This window comes from Sminthopsis crassicaudata, chromosome 1 (genome assembly GCF_048593235.1).
Source record: "Sminthopsis crassicaudata isolate SCR6 chromosome 1, ASM4859323v1, whole genome shotgun sequence".
In the NCBI taxonomy this organism is placed as follows: domain Eukaryota; kingdom Metazoa; phylum Chordata; class Mammalia; order Dasyuromorphia; family Dasyuridae; genus Sminthopsis; species Sminthopsis crassicaudata.
Window position 1 is genome coordinate 478,958,176 of NC_133617.1, and position 18,812 is coordinate 478,976,987.

The 18,812-nt window shown below is 40.7% G+C and overlaps 1 protein-coding gene across 3 annotated transcripts in view; it reads right to left on the reverse strand.

Moving 5' to 3' along the window:
* Positions 1-15,785: 15,785 nt before the first annotated feature.
* INTS1 (integrator complex subunit 1) overlaps positions 15,786-18,812 on the reverse strand; it is a 45,735-nt gene continuing 42,708 nt past the window's right edge. For all 3 annotated transcript variants that reach the window (XM_074281130.1, XM_074281129.1, XM_074281131.1), the window contains 4 exons: positions 18,087-18,157; positions 17,643-17,734; positions 16,856-16,965; positions 15,786-16,355 (listed from right to left, as the gene is read on the reverse strand). In XM_074281130.1, the coding sequence (XP_074137231.1) occupies positions 16,240-16,355; positions 16,856-16,965; positions 17,643-17,734; positions 18,087-18,157 (389 nt within the window). In that variant the 3' untranslated portion in view covers positions 15,786-16,239. The remainder of the gene's footprint in view (positions 16,356-16,855; positions 16,966-17,642; positions 17,735-18,086; positions 18,158-18,812) is intronic.

Below are 18,812 nucleotides of genomic sequence, written 5' to 3' on the forward strand. Positions count from 1 at the left end.
GCCGTAGAAAGAAGGGTATATGGGGATGTATAGGGAAGACTAGCCCTTTTCAGGGCTGCTCATCCATCTTCAGTGTCCAACCAGTCACCCAGCTCTCACCTGTGGCTCTATGAAGTTATAGCATGAGCCCTTTTTGTAGTGGCAAGGAACTGGAAACTGAGTGGCTGTCCATCAATTGGGGAATGGCTGAATAAATTGTGGTATATGCATATTATGGAATATTATTGTTCTGTAAGAAATGACCAGCAGGATGATTTCAGAAAGGCCTGGAGAGATTTGCATGAACTGATGCTGAGTGAAATGAGCAGAACCAGGAGATCATTATACACGGCAACAGCAAGACTGTGATAATCAACTGTTATGGGCTTGGCTCTTCTCAGCAGTGCAGTGATCCCCGGCACTTCTAATAGTTTTGGGATAGAAAATACCATCAGCGTTTAAAGAGAAAACTATGAAGACTGAATGTGGCTTAAAATATAATATTTTCAGCTTTTTTTTGGTTGTGATTGTTTTTTGCTTTTTTTTTCTTTTTCACGGTTTTTCCCTTTTGATCTGATTTTTCTTTCACTATGACTAATGTGGAAATGTGCTTAGAAGAATTGCACATGTTTAATCTATGATGAATTGCTTTCTGTCTTGGAGGGGAATAGGAGGGAGAGAGGGAAATAAACTAGTGTGAGGCTTATCAGAACTAAAACAAAAGTTATAGCCTGAGTAGTAGCATATTCTGGTAAAAAACAAACAAACAAACAAACAAACAAACAAACAAACAAAAACCACCTCAGTAGGAAGGCAGAACCAGGTTGAGGGTAACTGGCAGCCCTCAAACCCATCAGTGGGTAGGGGGATGTCTACCTCAAGCATGTGAAGACTTCCCAGGTGGAATGAGTGAATGAGAACAATCTGTTCCAGCAGCCAAGAAGGGCTGATGCAGGCCCTGTGAATTGCTTAGACTTGGTCAGACATGGAAAATGCCAGGGCCATCCACTGCATCGCAGGCTATCGCCAGTCATCCTGACTTTTGTCCTTCCGCTGAAGCTCAATGACTCTCATGGAGAGTGAGACTGATGACTTTGTGCAGTTCTGTGTCACTTACAACAATTAACACAGAAGACCTCACCTGTGATATCACTTTCTCTTTAGAAACAAAGGCCAGACAACAAGGGTGGAAAGAATTCCAGACTAACGATAATGATTAATAAAATTTTACATAGAGCTTTAAAGTTTGCAAATATCTCATTTTACCTTCACAACAATCCTGAGAGGGAGAGGTGCCCTTTTTACATATAAAGAAACTGAGGCAGAGAGTGGTTAAATGATTTGCCCAGAGTCACAGCTAAGCATCTCAAGTCTCCTTGGCTCCAAACCCAACACTCACTCCATTATGCCATCCTGACTGGCTCTAATTAGTCCAGATTAGGAGTTAAATACCTGGCTTCCATTCCTGGCTCATTACTATGACCTTGGATGAGCTTCTTCCTCTCTGTGGAACTCTAGCTATTCATCTATAAAATGGAATGGTAGTGAAGGGAAAGTTAAGAAGGGTTTGGCTAAAAGATTTTCCTTTCTTGCTCTAATTTCCTGAGACTCTGTACACATTTACATAATGCTTTTAAAATCATTTCCCATCCATTATGCTATGTTACCTTCATACTGGCCTTGTGAGGAATCCAGGAAGAGATTATTAGCCCCATTTGACAGATAGGGAAAGGAAAGGTAGAAAAGTATACTTGAGGTCACATCCCGAAGGGAGAAGTCAGGAGGATTCAGTCCTTACTATGTCTAAATTCAAAGCTCTTCTTTTCTCACTATGATACTTGTCTTTCTAAATCTTTCTGGAGAGAGGAACCAATGTGTCTTTAAGCAAATTCACTTTCTGGGGCCTTGGAAAGATGGAAGGGGAGAGAATATTTCAGAGGGGTGGAGCCTTGAAGGGCAATAATTTTATATCATGTGGGCATCCCATCTATACATAGGACCAGTACTGTTTATAATGCTAACTCTTGAAGAGCATGATGGAAAGAGGGGAATGATGAGGGACCAGAAGCAGATCCAGGAACACGAAGGCCAGAAGGAAAGATGTCTCTTTAGTACTTCTAAAATGAAGAGGAGATACAAAAACACAAAGAAAGATGAAGGCCCTTTACATCTGGGGCCATCTCCAGTCATCCTGATCTCTATCTGGCCACTGGACCCAGAAGGCTCTGGAGGGGAAAGAGAGGCAGGTGCCCTTGCACAGCCCTCACTCATTGAAATCCAATTCACTTACCTTTCATGGAATCCCCTCCTCATGTCATGATCCTCTTTGAGAAGGAGAGACAAACAACAACCTCCAGGAAGGAATACTTCAAATCTAGTCCATGGTGTTTTTCTTTCTCCTCCATTCTAATTCTTTGTTCCTAATTCTTTCTCTCATTTTCTCTTTTCCTGGCTTCATTTTCTCCCTCTATTTTCTTTTCCCTTTCTTTTTTTACCTTATCTATATATCTCCTTTCTCTCCTCATTCTCCATCTAATTTTATTCTTTTTATTCTTACCTCTCCTATATTTTTTCTTCCTTTCATTACTTTTTCTCAATTTATCTTATTTCTTATTTTTTTCCTTTTTCCTTTCCCTCTTATTTTCCCTCCCTCTCTCCCTTTCATCTCATTCTCTCCTTTATTCTTTCTCTCCTTTCTTTTCCCTCTCCCTCTCCCATTTTCTTTCTCTCTCCTACATTTCCTCTCACTCTTTCCTCCTCTTTCAGCCATTAATTCTCTCTTTTTCCACTACTTTTTACACCACTTCAACATATATCCCCACTCTTCCTTCCCTGAAAACAGATTCTCTTTAATTAGAAAAGCTCAGGCCTGGGGTGAATGGTTCACTGGGGAAGTTCCTCATGTGGGTCACTCACCCAAGCAGAGAATATTAGGAGCTTAAAGGCAGGAGGAAGCTAACTACTCCTCCACCCCCAACTCCATCTCAACTCTTCCCCTTTGGCATCTGATCTTTTCTGGGAGCCCTGTTCCGCCTTTGCTGAATCTTCAAAGTCTTAAAAAAAACTTAACACATTCTTTTAGAGTCATAGTTCTCTCTGGGCACTGAGATAAAATGTCTCTCTTGGGTTAAGTAGTGGGGCAGTGGAAAGAGTACCAGGCTTAAAGTCAGGAAAACGCATTTTTCTAAGTTCAAATCTGCCTTTTTTTTTTTTAAAGGCTGGGGTTAAGTGACTTGCCCAGGGTCACACAGCTAGGAAGTGTTAAGTGTCTGAGACCAGATTTGAACTCGGGTCCTCCTGAATTCAAGGCTGGTGCTCTATCCACTGCGCCACCTAGCTGCCCCTAAATCTGCCTTTAAATAAGTCACTTAACCCTGTTTGCCTCAGTTCCTCATGTTTTAAAAAAAAAAAAAAAAAAAAAAAAAAAAAGAGTTAGAAAAGGAAATGGCAAAAACAAAACAAACAAACACAAAACACACACACACACACACACACACACACACACACACACACACACAAACAAAAAACTCTCTAATTTCTTGGCCAAGAAAACCCCTAAGTGGGATCATGAAGAATAAGAGAACTGGAAATCCAGAAAAACAACAGTTTGAGCTAAGCTCTGGAAAAGTCATTTGCCCTATGCTTTTCTTATGTGTCAGAGGCTCTGACTAGCTCTGACTTTCATTTCACTGAATTGTCACTTTGGGTTGCTGGTATGAGACAGTGCTCCCCTCACACACACCTCCATTCCCACAATGAGTCTTCTCCTCTTCCTTATTCTGGGACTTATTCCTTCTGGGGGGAAAAAGCTCAGCTTAAAGCTGGGAGAGAGCTCCTTTAGAATTGTTTGATAAGCATCCCATATCTAGTGATCTTTGATTTCTAAAGAATCAGGGCCCTGGGTAATGGTATTATTTATTTAAAATATTCTTTTTTTAAAATTTGAGTTCCAAATTCTCTTCTCCAGACCCTCCCTCTCCCATTACAGCAAGTAATCTGTCCGTTTTACATGTGGAACCATGAAAAAAATATATTTCCATATTATCCATGTTGCAAAAAAAGCAAGAAAAATAAAGAAAATAAAAAGATTATACTTCAATTTGCATTAGTGCTCCTCATTTCTCTCTGGACATGGATAGTATTTTTCATCATGTTTCCTTTGGACAGTTTTGATTTCTTGTACCGATGATAGTAGCTAAATCTTTCACAGTTGATCATCATTACAATCCTGGTGTTATGGTATACAATGTTCTCCTGGTTCTGCCCACTTCGCTCTGCATCAGTTCATATAGGTCTTCACGGTTCTTTCTGAAACCATCTCCCTTGTCATTTCTTATAGCAGAATAGTATTAGTAATGGCTCATGTTAAGGGGTAATGGGTCATGTTAAGGGGTGCCCACACACCTTGAGTAGCTGCCTCATCTTGGCACGGCAATTCTGGAACCACATCTAAAAAAAGTCTAATACATAAACATATACATTCATGTATGTATGTATAAGTATGTGTGTGTTATGTGTGTATTTTTCTTGGGCTCCCTGTAGGTGCAGTCCCAGTGTGCTATGCTAAGATATGAGAGCAGCTCAAGGTGTCCTTCCTTAACATAAATAAGATTCTCTGACTCCAACACCACCATACCTGTACATATGCATATATATGCATGCGTGCATATAGATACATACAGATGTGTGTGTACCATATTCCTTTGATGATCTCTTCTAGTGTCTCTGGTTCTTTTTTTTTTTTTTTTCAGGTTGGCCCCATCTGATTCTCCTTTAACTAACTCCTAATCTGATTTGAGATGAAGAGCCCAAGCATATAAATATGTATACATATACCTAGATACATATATACACACATAGAAATACAGAAAGAAGAAAGAAGAGAGAGGGAGGAAAGGAAAGAAGGAAGGAAGGAAGGAAGGAAGGAAGGAAGGAAGGAAGGAAGGAAGGAAGGAAGGAAGGAAGGAAGGAAGGAAGGAAGGAAGGAAGAAAGGAAGGAAGGAAGGAAGGAAGGAAGGAAGGAAGGAAGGAAGGAAGGAAGGAAGGAAGGAAGGAAGGAAGGAAGGAAGGAAGGAAGGAAGGAAGGAAGGAAGGAAGGAAGGAAGGAAGGAAGGAAAAGAAAGAGAAGACTGCCTGGAGGAATAGACATATATTAAGAAATGAAAGTGATAAAATAAGAAAAAAAGAAAGACTGAGTATCAGACTTAGAGTCAGGAGACATGAGTTTGAGTAAAGTAAGGGCTGAACGTTTAAAAGTCATGAGAGCTTATTTGTAATATGATCACAATCATATTTACAGAATTGTTGCTTCTTATAAACCTTAAAGCCTCTAGAAATGTGAGTTTCTACATATAGACCATGAATCCAGGGCCTGAGTGGTATCTAACTTTTGCCTCTCTCGGAGGTCTGCAGAGGATAGTTGCTTAAAGTCTTGCAAAATAGTAAATAACTATATCAATCTAGTGTTTGACAAATCCAAAAATCCCAATTTTTAGGATGAGAATTCATTATTTGACAAAAACTGCTGGGAAAACTGGAAATTAGTATGGCAGAAACTAGGCATGGATCTACAGTTAACACCATATACCAAGATAAGATCAAAATGGGTCCATGATTTAGGCATAAAGAACGAGATCATAAATAAATTAGAAGAACCTAGGATAGTTTACCTCTCAGACTTGTGGAGGAGGAAGGAATTTGTGACTAAAGGAGAACTAGAGATCATTATTGATCACAAAATAGAAAATTTTGATTACATCAAATTAAAAAGCTTTTGTACAAACAAAACTAATGCAAACAAGATTAGAAGGGAAGTAACAAATTGGGAAAACATTTTTACAGTTAAAGGTTCTGATAAAGGTCTCATTTCCAAAATATACAGAGAACTGACTCTAATTTATAAGAAATCAAGCCATTCTCCAATTGACAAATGGTCAAAAGATATGAACAGACAATTTTCAGATGAACAATTGAAACTATTTCCATTCATATGAAAGAGTGTTCCAAATCCCTATTGATCAGAGAAATGCAAATTAAGACAACTCTGAGATACCATTACACACCTGTCAGATTGGCTAAGATGACAGGAACAAATAATGATGAATGTTGGAGGGGACGTGGGAAAACTGGGACACTGATACATTGTTGGTGGAGTTGTGAAAGAATCCAGCCATTCTGGAGAGCAATCTGTAATTATGCCCAAAAAGTTATCAAACTGTGCATACCCTTTGATCCAGCAATGCTGCTATTGGGCTTATATCCCAAAGAAATACTAAAGAAGGGAAAGGGACCTGTATGTGCCAAAATGTTTGTGGCAGCTCTTTTTGTAGTGGCTAGAAACTGGAAGATGAACGGATGCCCATCAATCGGAGAATGGTTGGGTAAATTATGGTATATGAATGTTATGGAATATTATTGTTCTGTAAGAAATGACCAGCAGGATGAATTCAGAGAGGCTTGGAGAGACTTACATCAACTGATGCTGAGTGAAATGAGCAAAACCAGAAGATCACTATACACTTCAACAACAATATGTATGAGGATGTATTCTGATGGAAGTGGATATCTTCAACAAAGAGAAGATCTAACTCAGATCCAATTGATCAATGATGGACAGAATCAGCTACACGCAGAGAAGGAACACTGGGAAATGAGTGTAAACTGTATTTTTTTTACTTTCTTCCCATTTTTTTTACCTTTTTTTTTTTTTTTTTAACCTTCTGAATCCAATTCTTCCTGTGCAACAAGAAATTCGGTTCTGCACACATGTATTGTATCTAGGATATGCTATAACATATTTAACATGTATAAAACTAACTGCCATCTATGGGACGGGGTAGAGGGAAGGAAGGGAAAAATCGGAACATAAGTGAATGCAAGGGATAATGTTGTAAAAAATTACCCTAAAAAAAAAAAAAAAAAGAATTGTGTCTTGAATTGAGCATAATTCCAACTTTCCAGAGTAGTCCCTCCACCCAAGACCAAGATTTCCCACTATTCTCCTTAGAAAGAGAAGGTTGGAAAATCCATTTATCTAAGAAAGTCTCATGAATTTGCATACCTGACATGGAGCTAGCCCATATCAGTACTTGTTTGTAGGGTTCCCCCATGGAATAATTGGTAGCCAAAGAAAAGTTAGGAGGAATAGCCTGGGGTTAGAGTGAGAGAGGATTGATTGGAGCTAGGTGGAGAACAAGGATCTGTGCTATAGCACATCCTTTGGACTTCTTAGATCAGGAGTTAGTTGAAGAAGAATCAGATTGGATCAAGGTGAAAATAAGAACCAGAGAGACTAGAAAAGGTGATCAGGGGGATAGAGCAGACTCAGCTCAGGAAAAAAGAAAAAAACAAAAAAACAAAACTCTAACCCCAAGACAGAATGAGTGAAAATTCTGAAGGGAAGGGCAAGATTTCTCCCCAAGAGGGATTTTCTTTCACCTCACCAGGCCTGACCTTCCATCCAGGTCCTCTTACCTATGCTCAAGCAAGGAGTGAAAGCCAGGCTGGGCCCGGCTGGAATAAGCTGGGGATGAAGGGGGCCCTCATGGGTGTAGGTGTGCCCAGAGTAGCCTACACAAGGCAAAAAGAACAAGGGGGGATCTTTCCCCCCAGGCAGGTATGAGATGCAAACCCCCCTTACCTCCCTCACAACCCCTTTTTCTTCTGAATCAGATCACTAGTTCTCCCCCCACCTTTCTATATTCCTCCCAATTCCCTTCCCAGCCAAGCAATTTCTTCATTTCAAAGAAATTCTTCCAGTAATTAGCAAAGAATGATCCCCATACAGATTGAATTTCTTAGTAAATATTTCTGCTAATGCATTCTTAGACCTGACCTGTCAACTCTCTTCTCTCTCCAGCCATCTCCTTTCCACAGGGCAGGGTTGTTTGGTTATCCCTATTGAATCTGAGGGTCTCAGTACCTTGGACGTCTTTGAAAAAAAGACCCAAAGGACTACAAGGTGGAAGGAGCTGAAGGAGAGGCAAAGGATAATATTCCCTCCAGTGGGTGGGGAAGGAGGTGAGGAAAGGGCAGCATGGGAGGTTAAGGACAATCTCCCCAATCCTTAATTCTTCAGCTGGGAATTAAAAAACTAGGTTCCTAGTCTGAGTTTGGCCCCTGAGTTGCTATGTGAGTGGGCAGATCTCCTAACTTTTTCTGAATCTGGGTTTCATCCTCTGAATTCTTTCTCTGCATTGAAGGGCATAACTCCCACAGTAAACATAGTATTCTGCCACCCTCAGACCTCTTGGAATGACTGTTCAGTTCTGGGCCCCGCAATTTAAAAAGGACATTGATAAGCTGGAAGGTGTCCATAGGAAAGTAACCATAATAGGAGAGTCTCAAGTCCATGTTACAGGGGGATCAGTTAAAGGAAATGAGGATTTTGAATTTAGGTAAGTCTGAGGGTAGATGTGATAACTACCTTCAATTCTGGAATAGTTGTCTTGGGAAGCTTTCAAATTTCTCTGATTTTAAGGGGTATAACGAGGAGAAATGGATTGAACATTGCCAAGAGAGAAATTTAAACTAGCTCTCAGGAAACATTTTCTATCAATTAGGACTGTCCATGGATTAGACAGGCTGCCTAAAGGGATGGTGGCCTCCCTCTTCCTTAGAGGTCTTCAAGCAGGAGCTTTAAGACTGTTAGTTGTAGTGGGGATTCTTTTCATTTATGGTTTGGATTCTCTTTCACCCTAACCTCAGTCCTTATCAGCAAGGAATTCTTGTTATAGCTCATATCCCCTAACTCTTGTCATTCTTTTGAAAATAATAGAAGTAATACTAGATTTTATGTCACAAGGTCTAAATTTTAATTTTAACACTGCAACTTTTACCTAGTCACTTTTCTTTCACAATGTGGACCATGTGATCTTTTTTTTTAACTGAAGCTTTCTTTTTATTTTCAAAACATGTGCAAGAATGATTTTTCAACATTGACTCTTGCAACATCTTGTGTTCCAATTTCCTCCCTTTCCCCCATCCTCTCCCCTAGATAGCAAGTAATTCCATATATGTTAAACATGGTAAAAATATATGTAAATTGAATATAGTCATACATATTTATACAATTATCTTGCTGCACAAGAAAAATCTGATCAAAAAGAAAGAAAAATAAGAAAACAAAGCAATCAACAACAAAAGAGTGAAAATGCTATGTTGTGATCCATACTCAGTTCCCACAGTGCATTTTCATCACAAGATCATTGGAATTGGTCTGAATCATCTCACTGCTGGAAAGAGCCACATCTATCAGAATTGATCATTGTATAATCTTGCTATTGCCATGTTATAATGATTTGGTCCTCATTTCACTCAGCATCAGTTCATTTAAATCTTTCCAATCTCTCTGAAATCATCCTGCTGGTTGTTTCTTGCAGAACAATCATATTTCATTAATTCATATATCATAACTTATTCAGCCATTCTCTAGCTGATGGGCATCCACTCAATTTCCAGTGTCTTACCACTACAAAAAAGGATGCCACAAACATTTTTTGCACGTGTGGACCATGTGGTCTTGAAGGTACCCTTCCAGTTCTAAATTCTGTGGTTCTATCATCTCTCACTATTTTTTCCTTCCTGATTCTCTCCCCTCCCGTCTCCATTCCTGACTCTCCAGACTTTTCCATCTACAGTAGCTTTCTCAGCCTGGAAGATGCCCTTACCACTCTGCCTCCATCTTCAGTTGGTGAACTCCTCCCAGGAGCTCCATTTTGAGGAAGTACCCAGGACAGGCATGTTCTTACCTCCTGACTCCATGGGCTTTTCCACTTAATAGTCTTCCTTCCCTATTCCTTCCCGCTCTGCTTTTCAGCTCTCATTTGTGTCTACTTCATTAGAAAGAAAGCTTCTTGACTGTCTTTTTCTTTCTTGTTTTGCATTTCCAATGCTTAGCTCTGTGCTTGGCCCATAAGTGCTTAGTAAATGCACTCTCTCTCCATTTCTAATTCCTTTCTGTTGTTGTTTGCCCTTCATTCTCCAAGAGCACCATGACATCAGGAAGGTGATGGCCAGGACATGCAAGTGAAAGGGATTAAGTGCAGGAGGGCTATGCTAGGTCACCTGCCTCACTTTCCCCTCCATATTCACCTGGGTCCAGTGGCAAGACACATATCAGGATCACTGGCCCTTTTTGCTCCTTGAAGATCATTTTGTCAGCTCCCTCATTTTAGAGATGGAAGAAAAGCCCAGAAATAGGTGGGGGGAGGGGGGGAAAGAGTGGGAGAACTTGCCCAATGTAACACAGTTAGTGGCCGAGACAAATCACGATTCCAATTTCCACAACATGTAAAATGTAAGGATTGGATTAGTTGGTCTCCAAGGCCCCTTCAAACTCTATTTTATGATTCTAAAGCTTAATATTAAATCTAGGATTTGAAAGGGATCTTAGAGGTCATCTGGTCTGGCCTCCCTCATTTTTATGTAGGAGGAAAGACAGGAACAGAAAATCCAAGTTCAGAATGTAAAAGACCTGAGGTTCAAACTGAGATCTTCCAATTTTCCGAATTTGTACTTTCAACCACATCGTGCTACCTGATCCTACCTTCCCAAAATCAAGCAAGATTTGATTGGAAATCGAATTGTTGGCTTCTTTACTTTAAAAGCAACTTTTGAATACCTCAGAAAGACATGATTCTTACCTTCAGCACAGATTGTGCAGATCGGAACCACTGGGAAAATTGGAAGTGTTTCTACTTCACTACCTATTCCCATCGTTAGGGAGTAATGCTAGAGAAGAATGGGATTCTTGGCCTCTGCCTCATGGTGCAGAGATCCCCAGCTAGCGTTCTGACACAGATCCTTGGCAGTGCATAGAGATGAGGCCCCTGGCTTTAAAAAAAGCTCTCTGTGCCTGCTTCCATTCCTCAAGGATACTGAAAACCCCTGGATGAAAGGAAAGGAATCCCAGTGTTTTAGAGCTTTAAGGAATTTTAGAAATCATCCAGCCTCATTTTTTCAGATGCAGAAACTGAAAAGGAAAGAAGGCTTGCCCAGGAAATGAGCTTAGAAAGAGGAACCTTTCTAGACCATGTGAGGCTAAGTGGAGCAGGGGGTAGAGGGGGCAAACAGCCCCTTGTCTCCCTAGTCAACAAGGCTCCTAGTATTCCTTGTACTGTTTGTGACAGCAGTCTACAATGGCAGAAGGGCAGCTAATGGCACAATGGATTAAGCATTAAAGTCAGGAAGACTTGAATTCTGAACTGTCACCAGTTCTCTGAATTAAATCCTTTACCTTCTAAAGGACCCATTACACCAACCTTATTCTACTATTGCTGAGAATCAAATGCAGAGCTCTTTGTAAACAGTAACGCTTTATATAGCAACTATTATACAGAAGATTTTTGAGACCTCCATCATGGTCACTACTTTTCAGGCTGTTAGCCTACTTCATAAGGCATGATGCCCAGAATTGAATGTATGACCCTGTACAAGTCACTAAATTTGCTTTGGTTTCCTCAGTGGTAAAATAGGGCTCGCCCTAAAGACTTCTCAGGATTGTTCTAAGGATTAGATATTTGTAAAATCAGTAGATCACAGTGCCTGGTAATTGTAGATGCCTAATGTTTATTCCCTTCCCTATGAATAGTATGGGGGAACTGAAGTTTGGTGGTGGTTGTTTGTCCTTTGTTCTCAAAGCAGGCCATGACATGGGGAGGCGACGCCACAACATGTAAGTGGATTGGATCTGAGTGAGGGAGGGCTGTGCAGGGCCACCTGCCTCACTCGCCCATCTGGGTCCAGAGGCCAGAGATGTATCAGGACAACTGGAGATGGCCCTGGGAAGTTAGGGGTATTATAACTGCCTACCTCCCTTCAATAGCAGTTTCCAATAAATTCTCAAAAGTTGGGAATTAGTAGCAGTTGTGAGAACTTAAGCTCAGATCCTCAAGCTCTACTGTTTTTACAGAAGAAAAATAATTTCAAGTCACTAGAGATGACACAGACAGGTTCACAGAAGACAGGTGTATACATTTAGTGACACTGCTTCCAACTGATGAATATCATAGGGTTTAATGCTGGAAGGGAATTTAGAAATTCTCTAATCTATTCCTTGACATTTTATATAATTAAGGCATGCTCAGGATCTATATTTGTTTATATCATGGTGGACATCATGGGTTTATCATGTTGGAGGAGTTTCATACTTCATGTCAGGAATAGAAAACCCGAGGTTCCTTCAAATTCTAAGAACCTGTGACTATAGCCATCCACTGCTACATTTTTAATGACAAGGCCAATAGAAGGATTGGGTGTACGGGCACACAAAAAAAACAGCATCTCCAAGTCTCTTTCAGTCTGACATCTGCTTAGAGGTTCGCTTGGGAACACTGAGAGTATTTTAGATGTTTACATGAATCTGTCTCATAAAATCCTGAAGTTAATGTCACCTTGTCATCCTTCATAGCTATCTGAGTATTCCAGGCCATGTTTTTCCATGATGGGGTCTAATCCTAGAGGGAAATGCCCTGGGTTTTGTCCCCATCTCTTTCCCTTGCCATCAACAGAAATAAAAAAGTTGGAAATGGAGACAAGTTTGTAGAGGAAAGTCATATATTAAATTTTGAAGTACCAATTTTTTTTTCTCTGTATAGAGAAAAATTATCCATTGGGGATTGAAGACATGGGGTCTATATTTCAAAAGATTAGAACTGGATATATAGATTTTAAAATCAAAAAGGGATAACTGAAGACACAGTAGACAAGCTTGTCAATGGAGAAAATATATAGGAAAGAAGGCCTAGGGCACCACTTTAGTAGCTACCCATACTTAGGGAGTTGGAAGAAAACAGATCCAGTGAAGAGAATACTGTCACAAAAGCCAGAATATTCAGGAGGGGTGTCCTAGCTGCCAAAGAAAGGTCAGGAGGATAAGAACTAAAGAAAAAACAAAAAAAAAACAAACAAACAAAAAAACCCCATTGTATTTGCCATTTAAGAAGTCACTGGTAACCTTAGAGAATATGGTTTTAATAAAGCAGTGAAGATAGAAGACAGAAGGGACAGAATAATTAGTGGGCAATAAGAAAATAGAGGCAGAGACAATATTTCAGGGATTATCAGGGTCAAAGAATGATTTAAAAAAAAATAGCATGATGTGAGCATGTAAGTAGAGAAGCAATCACTAACAAGAGACTGAGACAGAAAGACCAACAGATTGAAGTCTATCCCAACGAACAGAGAAGGGAATGAAATTAAAGATACAAATGGAAGGCTGGCCCACATTATCTACCCAGACCAGAAGAAAAGGGTTGAACAGGGGAAGAGAGGACTAGCAAGAGAGGGGCTTTTATCTTCTTCAAAAAATGGGTAGTCAGATCCTTTGCTAATAAGAGCATGCTGTGTGTGGAGCTGGGGGCTTGCAAAGAAATTTTGAGCAACTACTATGGACATGTGGTAAAATCAATCAAGGATGGATAGGATTGCCATTCAAAACGGCAATTTACAGTAAATGTCCAGTTTTATTAGTAGGCAATTCAATCAGCATGGTTTTGTTATTTCTAGAAGCACTGTGGAATAGAAAAGGTAGCTCCTCCAAAAGGAACTCACTTATTTACCTGCAGAATATGACATAAACCTTGCATCCATTTTGCCTACCTTACCCAGCTATTATAGAAAAGCGAGATAAATATGTGAAAAACTCTTGGTAAACTATCAAGTCCTATGACAATGATTCTAAGACATCCATTACAGTCACCTACTTTCTCAGGTGTCAGCGAAACCCATAAAATACAATGCCCAGAACGAAATATAATCTAGATATGATCTTATTTAAGCATAAGACAGTGAGTCTATTACTTCTATCATTTTGGACATTACACCCTCTACAGCCTAAAATCTCTGTATATAAAGAGGCAGTGTGACACAATGGAAAGGACAGAAAAAGTCCTTGGAACCTGAAAGACTTGGAGTCAAAAAAGAGTTCTGCTTTGCACACTTGCATGAGAAAGAAAACTCCTGGGAGTTCCAGTTTCTTCATCTGAAAAATGGGAAGAACACCTATAGCACCTATAGCACCTATCTCAAAAAGCTGTTATGAAGATCAAATGACATATAAAGTTAACTAAGAAGGGTCAGCTACTATTAGGATTCTCTTCAACTCCAATTTAGGATTTAGTAAAATTGTTTATTCCCTTCTCTATGGAGCTGTGCCTCCATTCTCATTTATCGTTATCTCACTCCCAAGAGACAGTCCTTTCTTCTCATCTCTTTTTAGATTTGGCCTAATGTGACCCACTCTGTAAATTGATTACAAGTTCCTGACTTACATCCATTAGGGAGTACTTTTGCCAAAGTACCAAATATCACAGCTTTTGCAACCTTCTCACTAAAAGAGGGCTCTCCCTCAGGAAACTACTTACTCAAGCTGAAGCTCTTTTCAGCTTTAGCTTCCCTTAATTTATAATTAACAGTAATTGTTCAAGTGTCTTCATCTGTTACAAAGCAGATACTCTGGAAGGTGGGCTTATGTTGCATCATTAGCAACTGCTCTAATTGTTCTATTTAAAAGATCACATAGCAAATCAGCACTTGATCTAGTTAAGCCTACAGATCTCTCACCTTCCTCCTTCCAACAAGGCCCCTCCCTTTCTACATCTGTGCTCTAAGAACTGGAAGAAACTGGCTGTGGGTGCTTAACATACCCACCCAAGGACAAGGCAAGTTCTACTCAGCTCTTCCAGAAGGGCAAGGAGCAAGTCTCATGAGGAAGCATTCCTCCTTGGGGACATTTCATCAGAGGGATTGTTAGTGGCTGTCTTCTAGTGGTCATGAATTCATACTGCTGTGGACTGTTTCTCAGTTCTGCAAATGGGACAGTACAAGGAGGCTCCACTCTTTACCATTTCACATTTCTCTCTTCTGTCATCCCAATAAAGACTTTCTCACAGGCTTCACTTGCTCCTAAAGCAGATTAGTACAATGGAAAGTCTGGAGTCAGGAGGCCTACATATGAATCCTGTAGGGCCTTGATGTTTAATACCTATGTAATCATGGGACAAAATAACCTCCTTCATCTGTAAAAGGAGGGATTGGACTAGATATCCCTAAGGTCCCCTCCAGCTCAACATCTATGAGTCTTTTATTTTCTGAAAGGTGGCCAAGCAAAGGCAAGTCACACATAGTCTTATAATAATTAGTATTATAAGCAAGTACACTATTCCCCCAACCCCCATATAAGGAAACATTTTCTCATTATGGCATTGAGGTGACCCTGGATTCTCAAAGCTTTGATGCCAGAGAAGCACATGATGATTTCAGGTACACAAAGCTAGTGCTGGGCTTGACACTACCTGAAGGACCAGCCTAGCTAACTTAGAGGGATGATTTTTTTGGCTCCAGCAATTCTCAGGGATCATCATTGTCCTAATTTTTTAAGGTATCCAAAGAGGTGTAGCACCTTGTGTAGTCATTCAGTCACTGGGCACAGATATTAGAACTCCTTCCTGACTAAAGTTCTCAAACTCATCTTTATCTGTGAATAGCTTGATGAATATAAATAATAATTGACATTTTATAGCTCCTCAATGTGCAAAGTGCTTTTCATGTATTAGCTTATTTGGGCCTCACAACAACCCTGTGAGGTAGGTTATACAGGAATTATTCCCATTTTAGTGATGAAGAGACTAAGGTTCACACAAGGTCTTTGTGGCTCCAGCCCATTATCCAAGCTGTGCCACTGTGCAAAGCTCTTCCTCAAGTACACTCTCAGCAGTCTGAAGGGAAGTGGTTCCCAACAAGTTAGACTTCAGACATTAGGCAAACACAGAAGAAAGAGAGGTCAAAGAGGAAGTCTAAGCAGGCAGTACATTAGGCATTAGATTTAATTTAGAAAATTGTGATTAAAAACAACCCACTCCAACCCTATGTCCCTTTTGGTGCTGACTCAGAACCTGGCTTCTGTGGCTGTGACATCGACAGTGTCTGTGCAGCATTCCAATCGGACAGGACCATGGGATGACAAACATGCTCTCCACAGTGAGCAATTGGCAAAGAAGACAATGCCCTGGTTATCCAACCCATGGGACCGGGGGAAGAACCCCAGGGGGCCATTCTTGACTGCTTAAAACCTTGATGGTCCCCAGCGGGAAGCACTTGGATTGGGAATCCTTCCCTTTCCTTTTCCCACACTTACATAGCACTATGTGCACTTCCCACCCCCCAGTGAGACCATAAATGGACCCTGAAACTCTTAGGGTTTGACCCCTTGAGACACAGTTCAATGTCTTTAAACCAACCAAAGGTCCGGCCCCTGACTAGTCACATTACAGCCTCCATGTGCAAAATCTTCAAGGCTTCAGAAATCTGGGGACTGGTGTCAATCTGTCCATACATCCCAACCAAAAAGGCCCGATGCAGCAGCACAGCTGCATGCTCTGAAAAAGGAAGCAAAGAAGATGAGGTCAGTTGCCTTGCTGTTTCTGGGATGCCCCAGCTGCCTCTCCAGGGCATCTCTGGCACTCATCCTGGCCAGAAACACAAGCAAAGTGCTCAGGCTCTGCAGTACCATTACCAGGGAACACAGTGGGTGCTTAACCAGTGCAAGACCAGAGGAGAGCGATGCTGACCAGTTTGTCAAAGATTTATTTCTCAAAACAAGAATACAGCTCTCCAGGCCTGAAACCTTTCTTTAAAGAAACAAGGAATTTCCTAGGACCAACTACAGCAGAGGATCCAGGACCCAAAGTTCAGGTGCATAATACTCTCCTCTGCCTAGTAAAATGATCCACCCAAGGTTTCCCAGTTACAGTGGGGGGCCCTTGGGGACAAAAAATTGAAGGGAATCCAATGAAGCAACAGGACTCTACTTCCCAGACACTGGGGACTGGCCTATTAGGGCCAGCCTGGGTGAATGCTGGAAAGGGAAATGGCCCACCTTGGCACAGGAGGGTGTATTCCGGCAGGTTCTTCAGTGCTGTCTGCATCACCTCGAAGTCCCGACTTCCAAGGCAGTACATGAACGTGGGCAGAAAGTCAGCAGCGATGCTACAACACACAGGCAGACTCCCATCAGCACCTCTGTGCCCCTGGCCCTGCCTCACTGTCCTCACAATGATGCCCCTAAAGGTCCACGGAGTGAAGATGAAGGAAGAGGGCCTTCACTATTCACAATACAGAGGATGAATGAGGGCACAAATCCTGGAAGGTTTGGGCTCTATCCTAGCTGGTCTATCTGTGATGAGGTTCCCCACAAATTAAGGATACAAACTACAAGTTTGCTATAAGATAGGACTTTTTCGGCTCTGTTTCATCTCACATGTAATGAGAGAGTTGGATGATCTCCAGCTCTAAAATTCTATTATCAAAATTTACTTCAGAACACACTGGCCTTGGCAAACTTCTCATTTCTGTCCTTTGGACCCCCACAACTCCATGCGACAGTATCCCAGAGATAAGAGCCCGAGCTGATTTCACTTTTTTAGGGGATATATTTCTTTTAAAACTGTTCTATGCAAATGGGATGACTTTGTGACCTGTTATTTTTCTGTGTTGATTTTCATCTTCACTTTTGGTTGAGCTGTTAACTATGCTCTATTACAAGTGTTTTTATATGGGCCAGGCTCCAAACCTTTAGCAAAGGAAGCAATTTGTCAGCAAGTTCATCAATAAAAGATGAGATATATTAGGTGTGTAGAGTGACTTAACTGTCCTTTATTTCTCACCTAGGGTTGTTCTGTATTGAGCGAAGGGCAAGGTTGAAGGCCAGGTTTCGACAAGATTCTTCAGAAGAACTCATCAGCCTCTGCAAGTTGGTCTAAGAAGGAAATGTGAAATTATTATCTGGACTCCTATTTCCACATTGGAAGGTAGATCCCTATACTCAATATGAAATGTGTGAAGAAAAGAGTATTCTGAGTCTTCTTGGGGAGTGGGCCAGAATGGAAATTAATGATGAAGTGCCTGAGATTCATAGAGCGGGGAAACATGGTCGTTTTAGTTGAGGCTCCAAGTCACCATTTCTGTCATTCAAGGAACAGGGCAGCAAAGGAGCTCCTCTCTGTTGCAATGGGAACCCTAGGCTTTTTTTTTGTTGAAGGGATTAAGACACAAAAGAAGTGATCTAGTTGGACATAACTACTGGAAGAATTAATTTCTACAGCACTTACAGAAAAAAAGGACAAGATTTCTGGCCTCCGCCGGGACATCTCATCTATGTCACTCAGAACTTCCAAGATATCTAAATAGAGAGAAAAACAAGCTGAAGGTGTGATAGATTAAAAAAGATATAGAATAGCACCAAACTAAAAGGGAATACAGTTAAGCTCCCCTAAATATCCATTAATTAAGAGGGAACCCACAAAGATCGATGGAGTTGTTCTGTAATGTGTAATGTTTCTTCAAAAAGGCATATTCCAAAGATACACTGTGCATTCCCCCCCATCTATCTCAATGATCAATTTCCTGGACTTAATTTCTCTCCATTTTGTATAAGACCAAAGAGATGTAGGAAATTAGGGGTTCAGAGGTTGGGGGAAGGCTTTCAAGTCATTTTGTTTAAGCTTCTGCTGTAATACTTGAGCTCTTCAAATATCTAAATCAATCCACTATCTTAACTCAGTTGCAAAATTCCCCAATGACGGATCACTCCACACTTAAGTTATTCTAGGGTTTGGCCCATCAAAAACATGACCCCTCACATTTTAGAACAAAACCTGGGGTGTTGTTGGAAATAGCTTGATATCATCTACCACATCTATAATCCCAGGAAATAAAATGGCCTCCTCTCCCTTTCACAATAAATTCTTATAAACACTCCTATTTTTTCAATGATAAGCTAATCTATTAGAATACAAGCTCCTTGAAGACAGGAGCAGGGCTACTTTTTGCCTCTG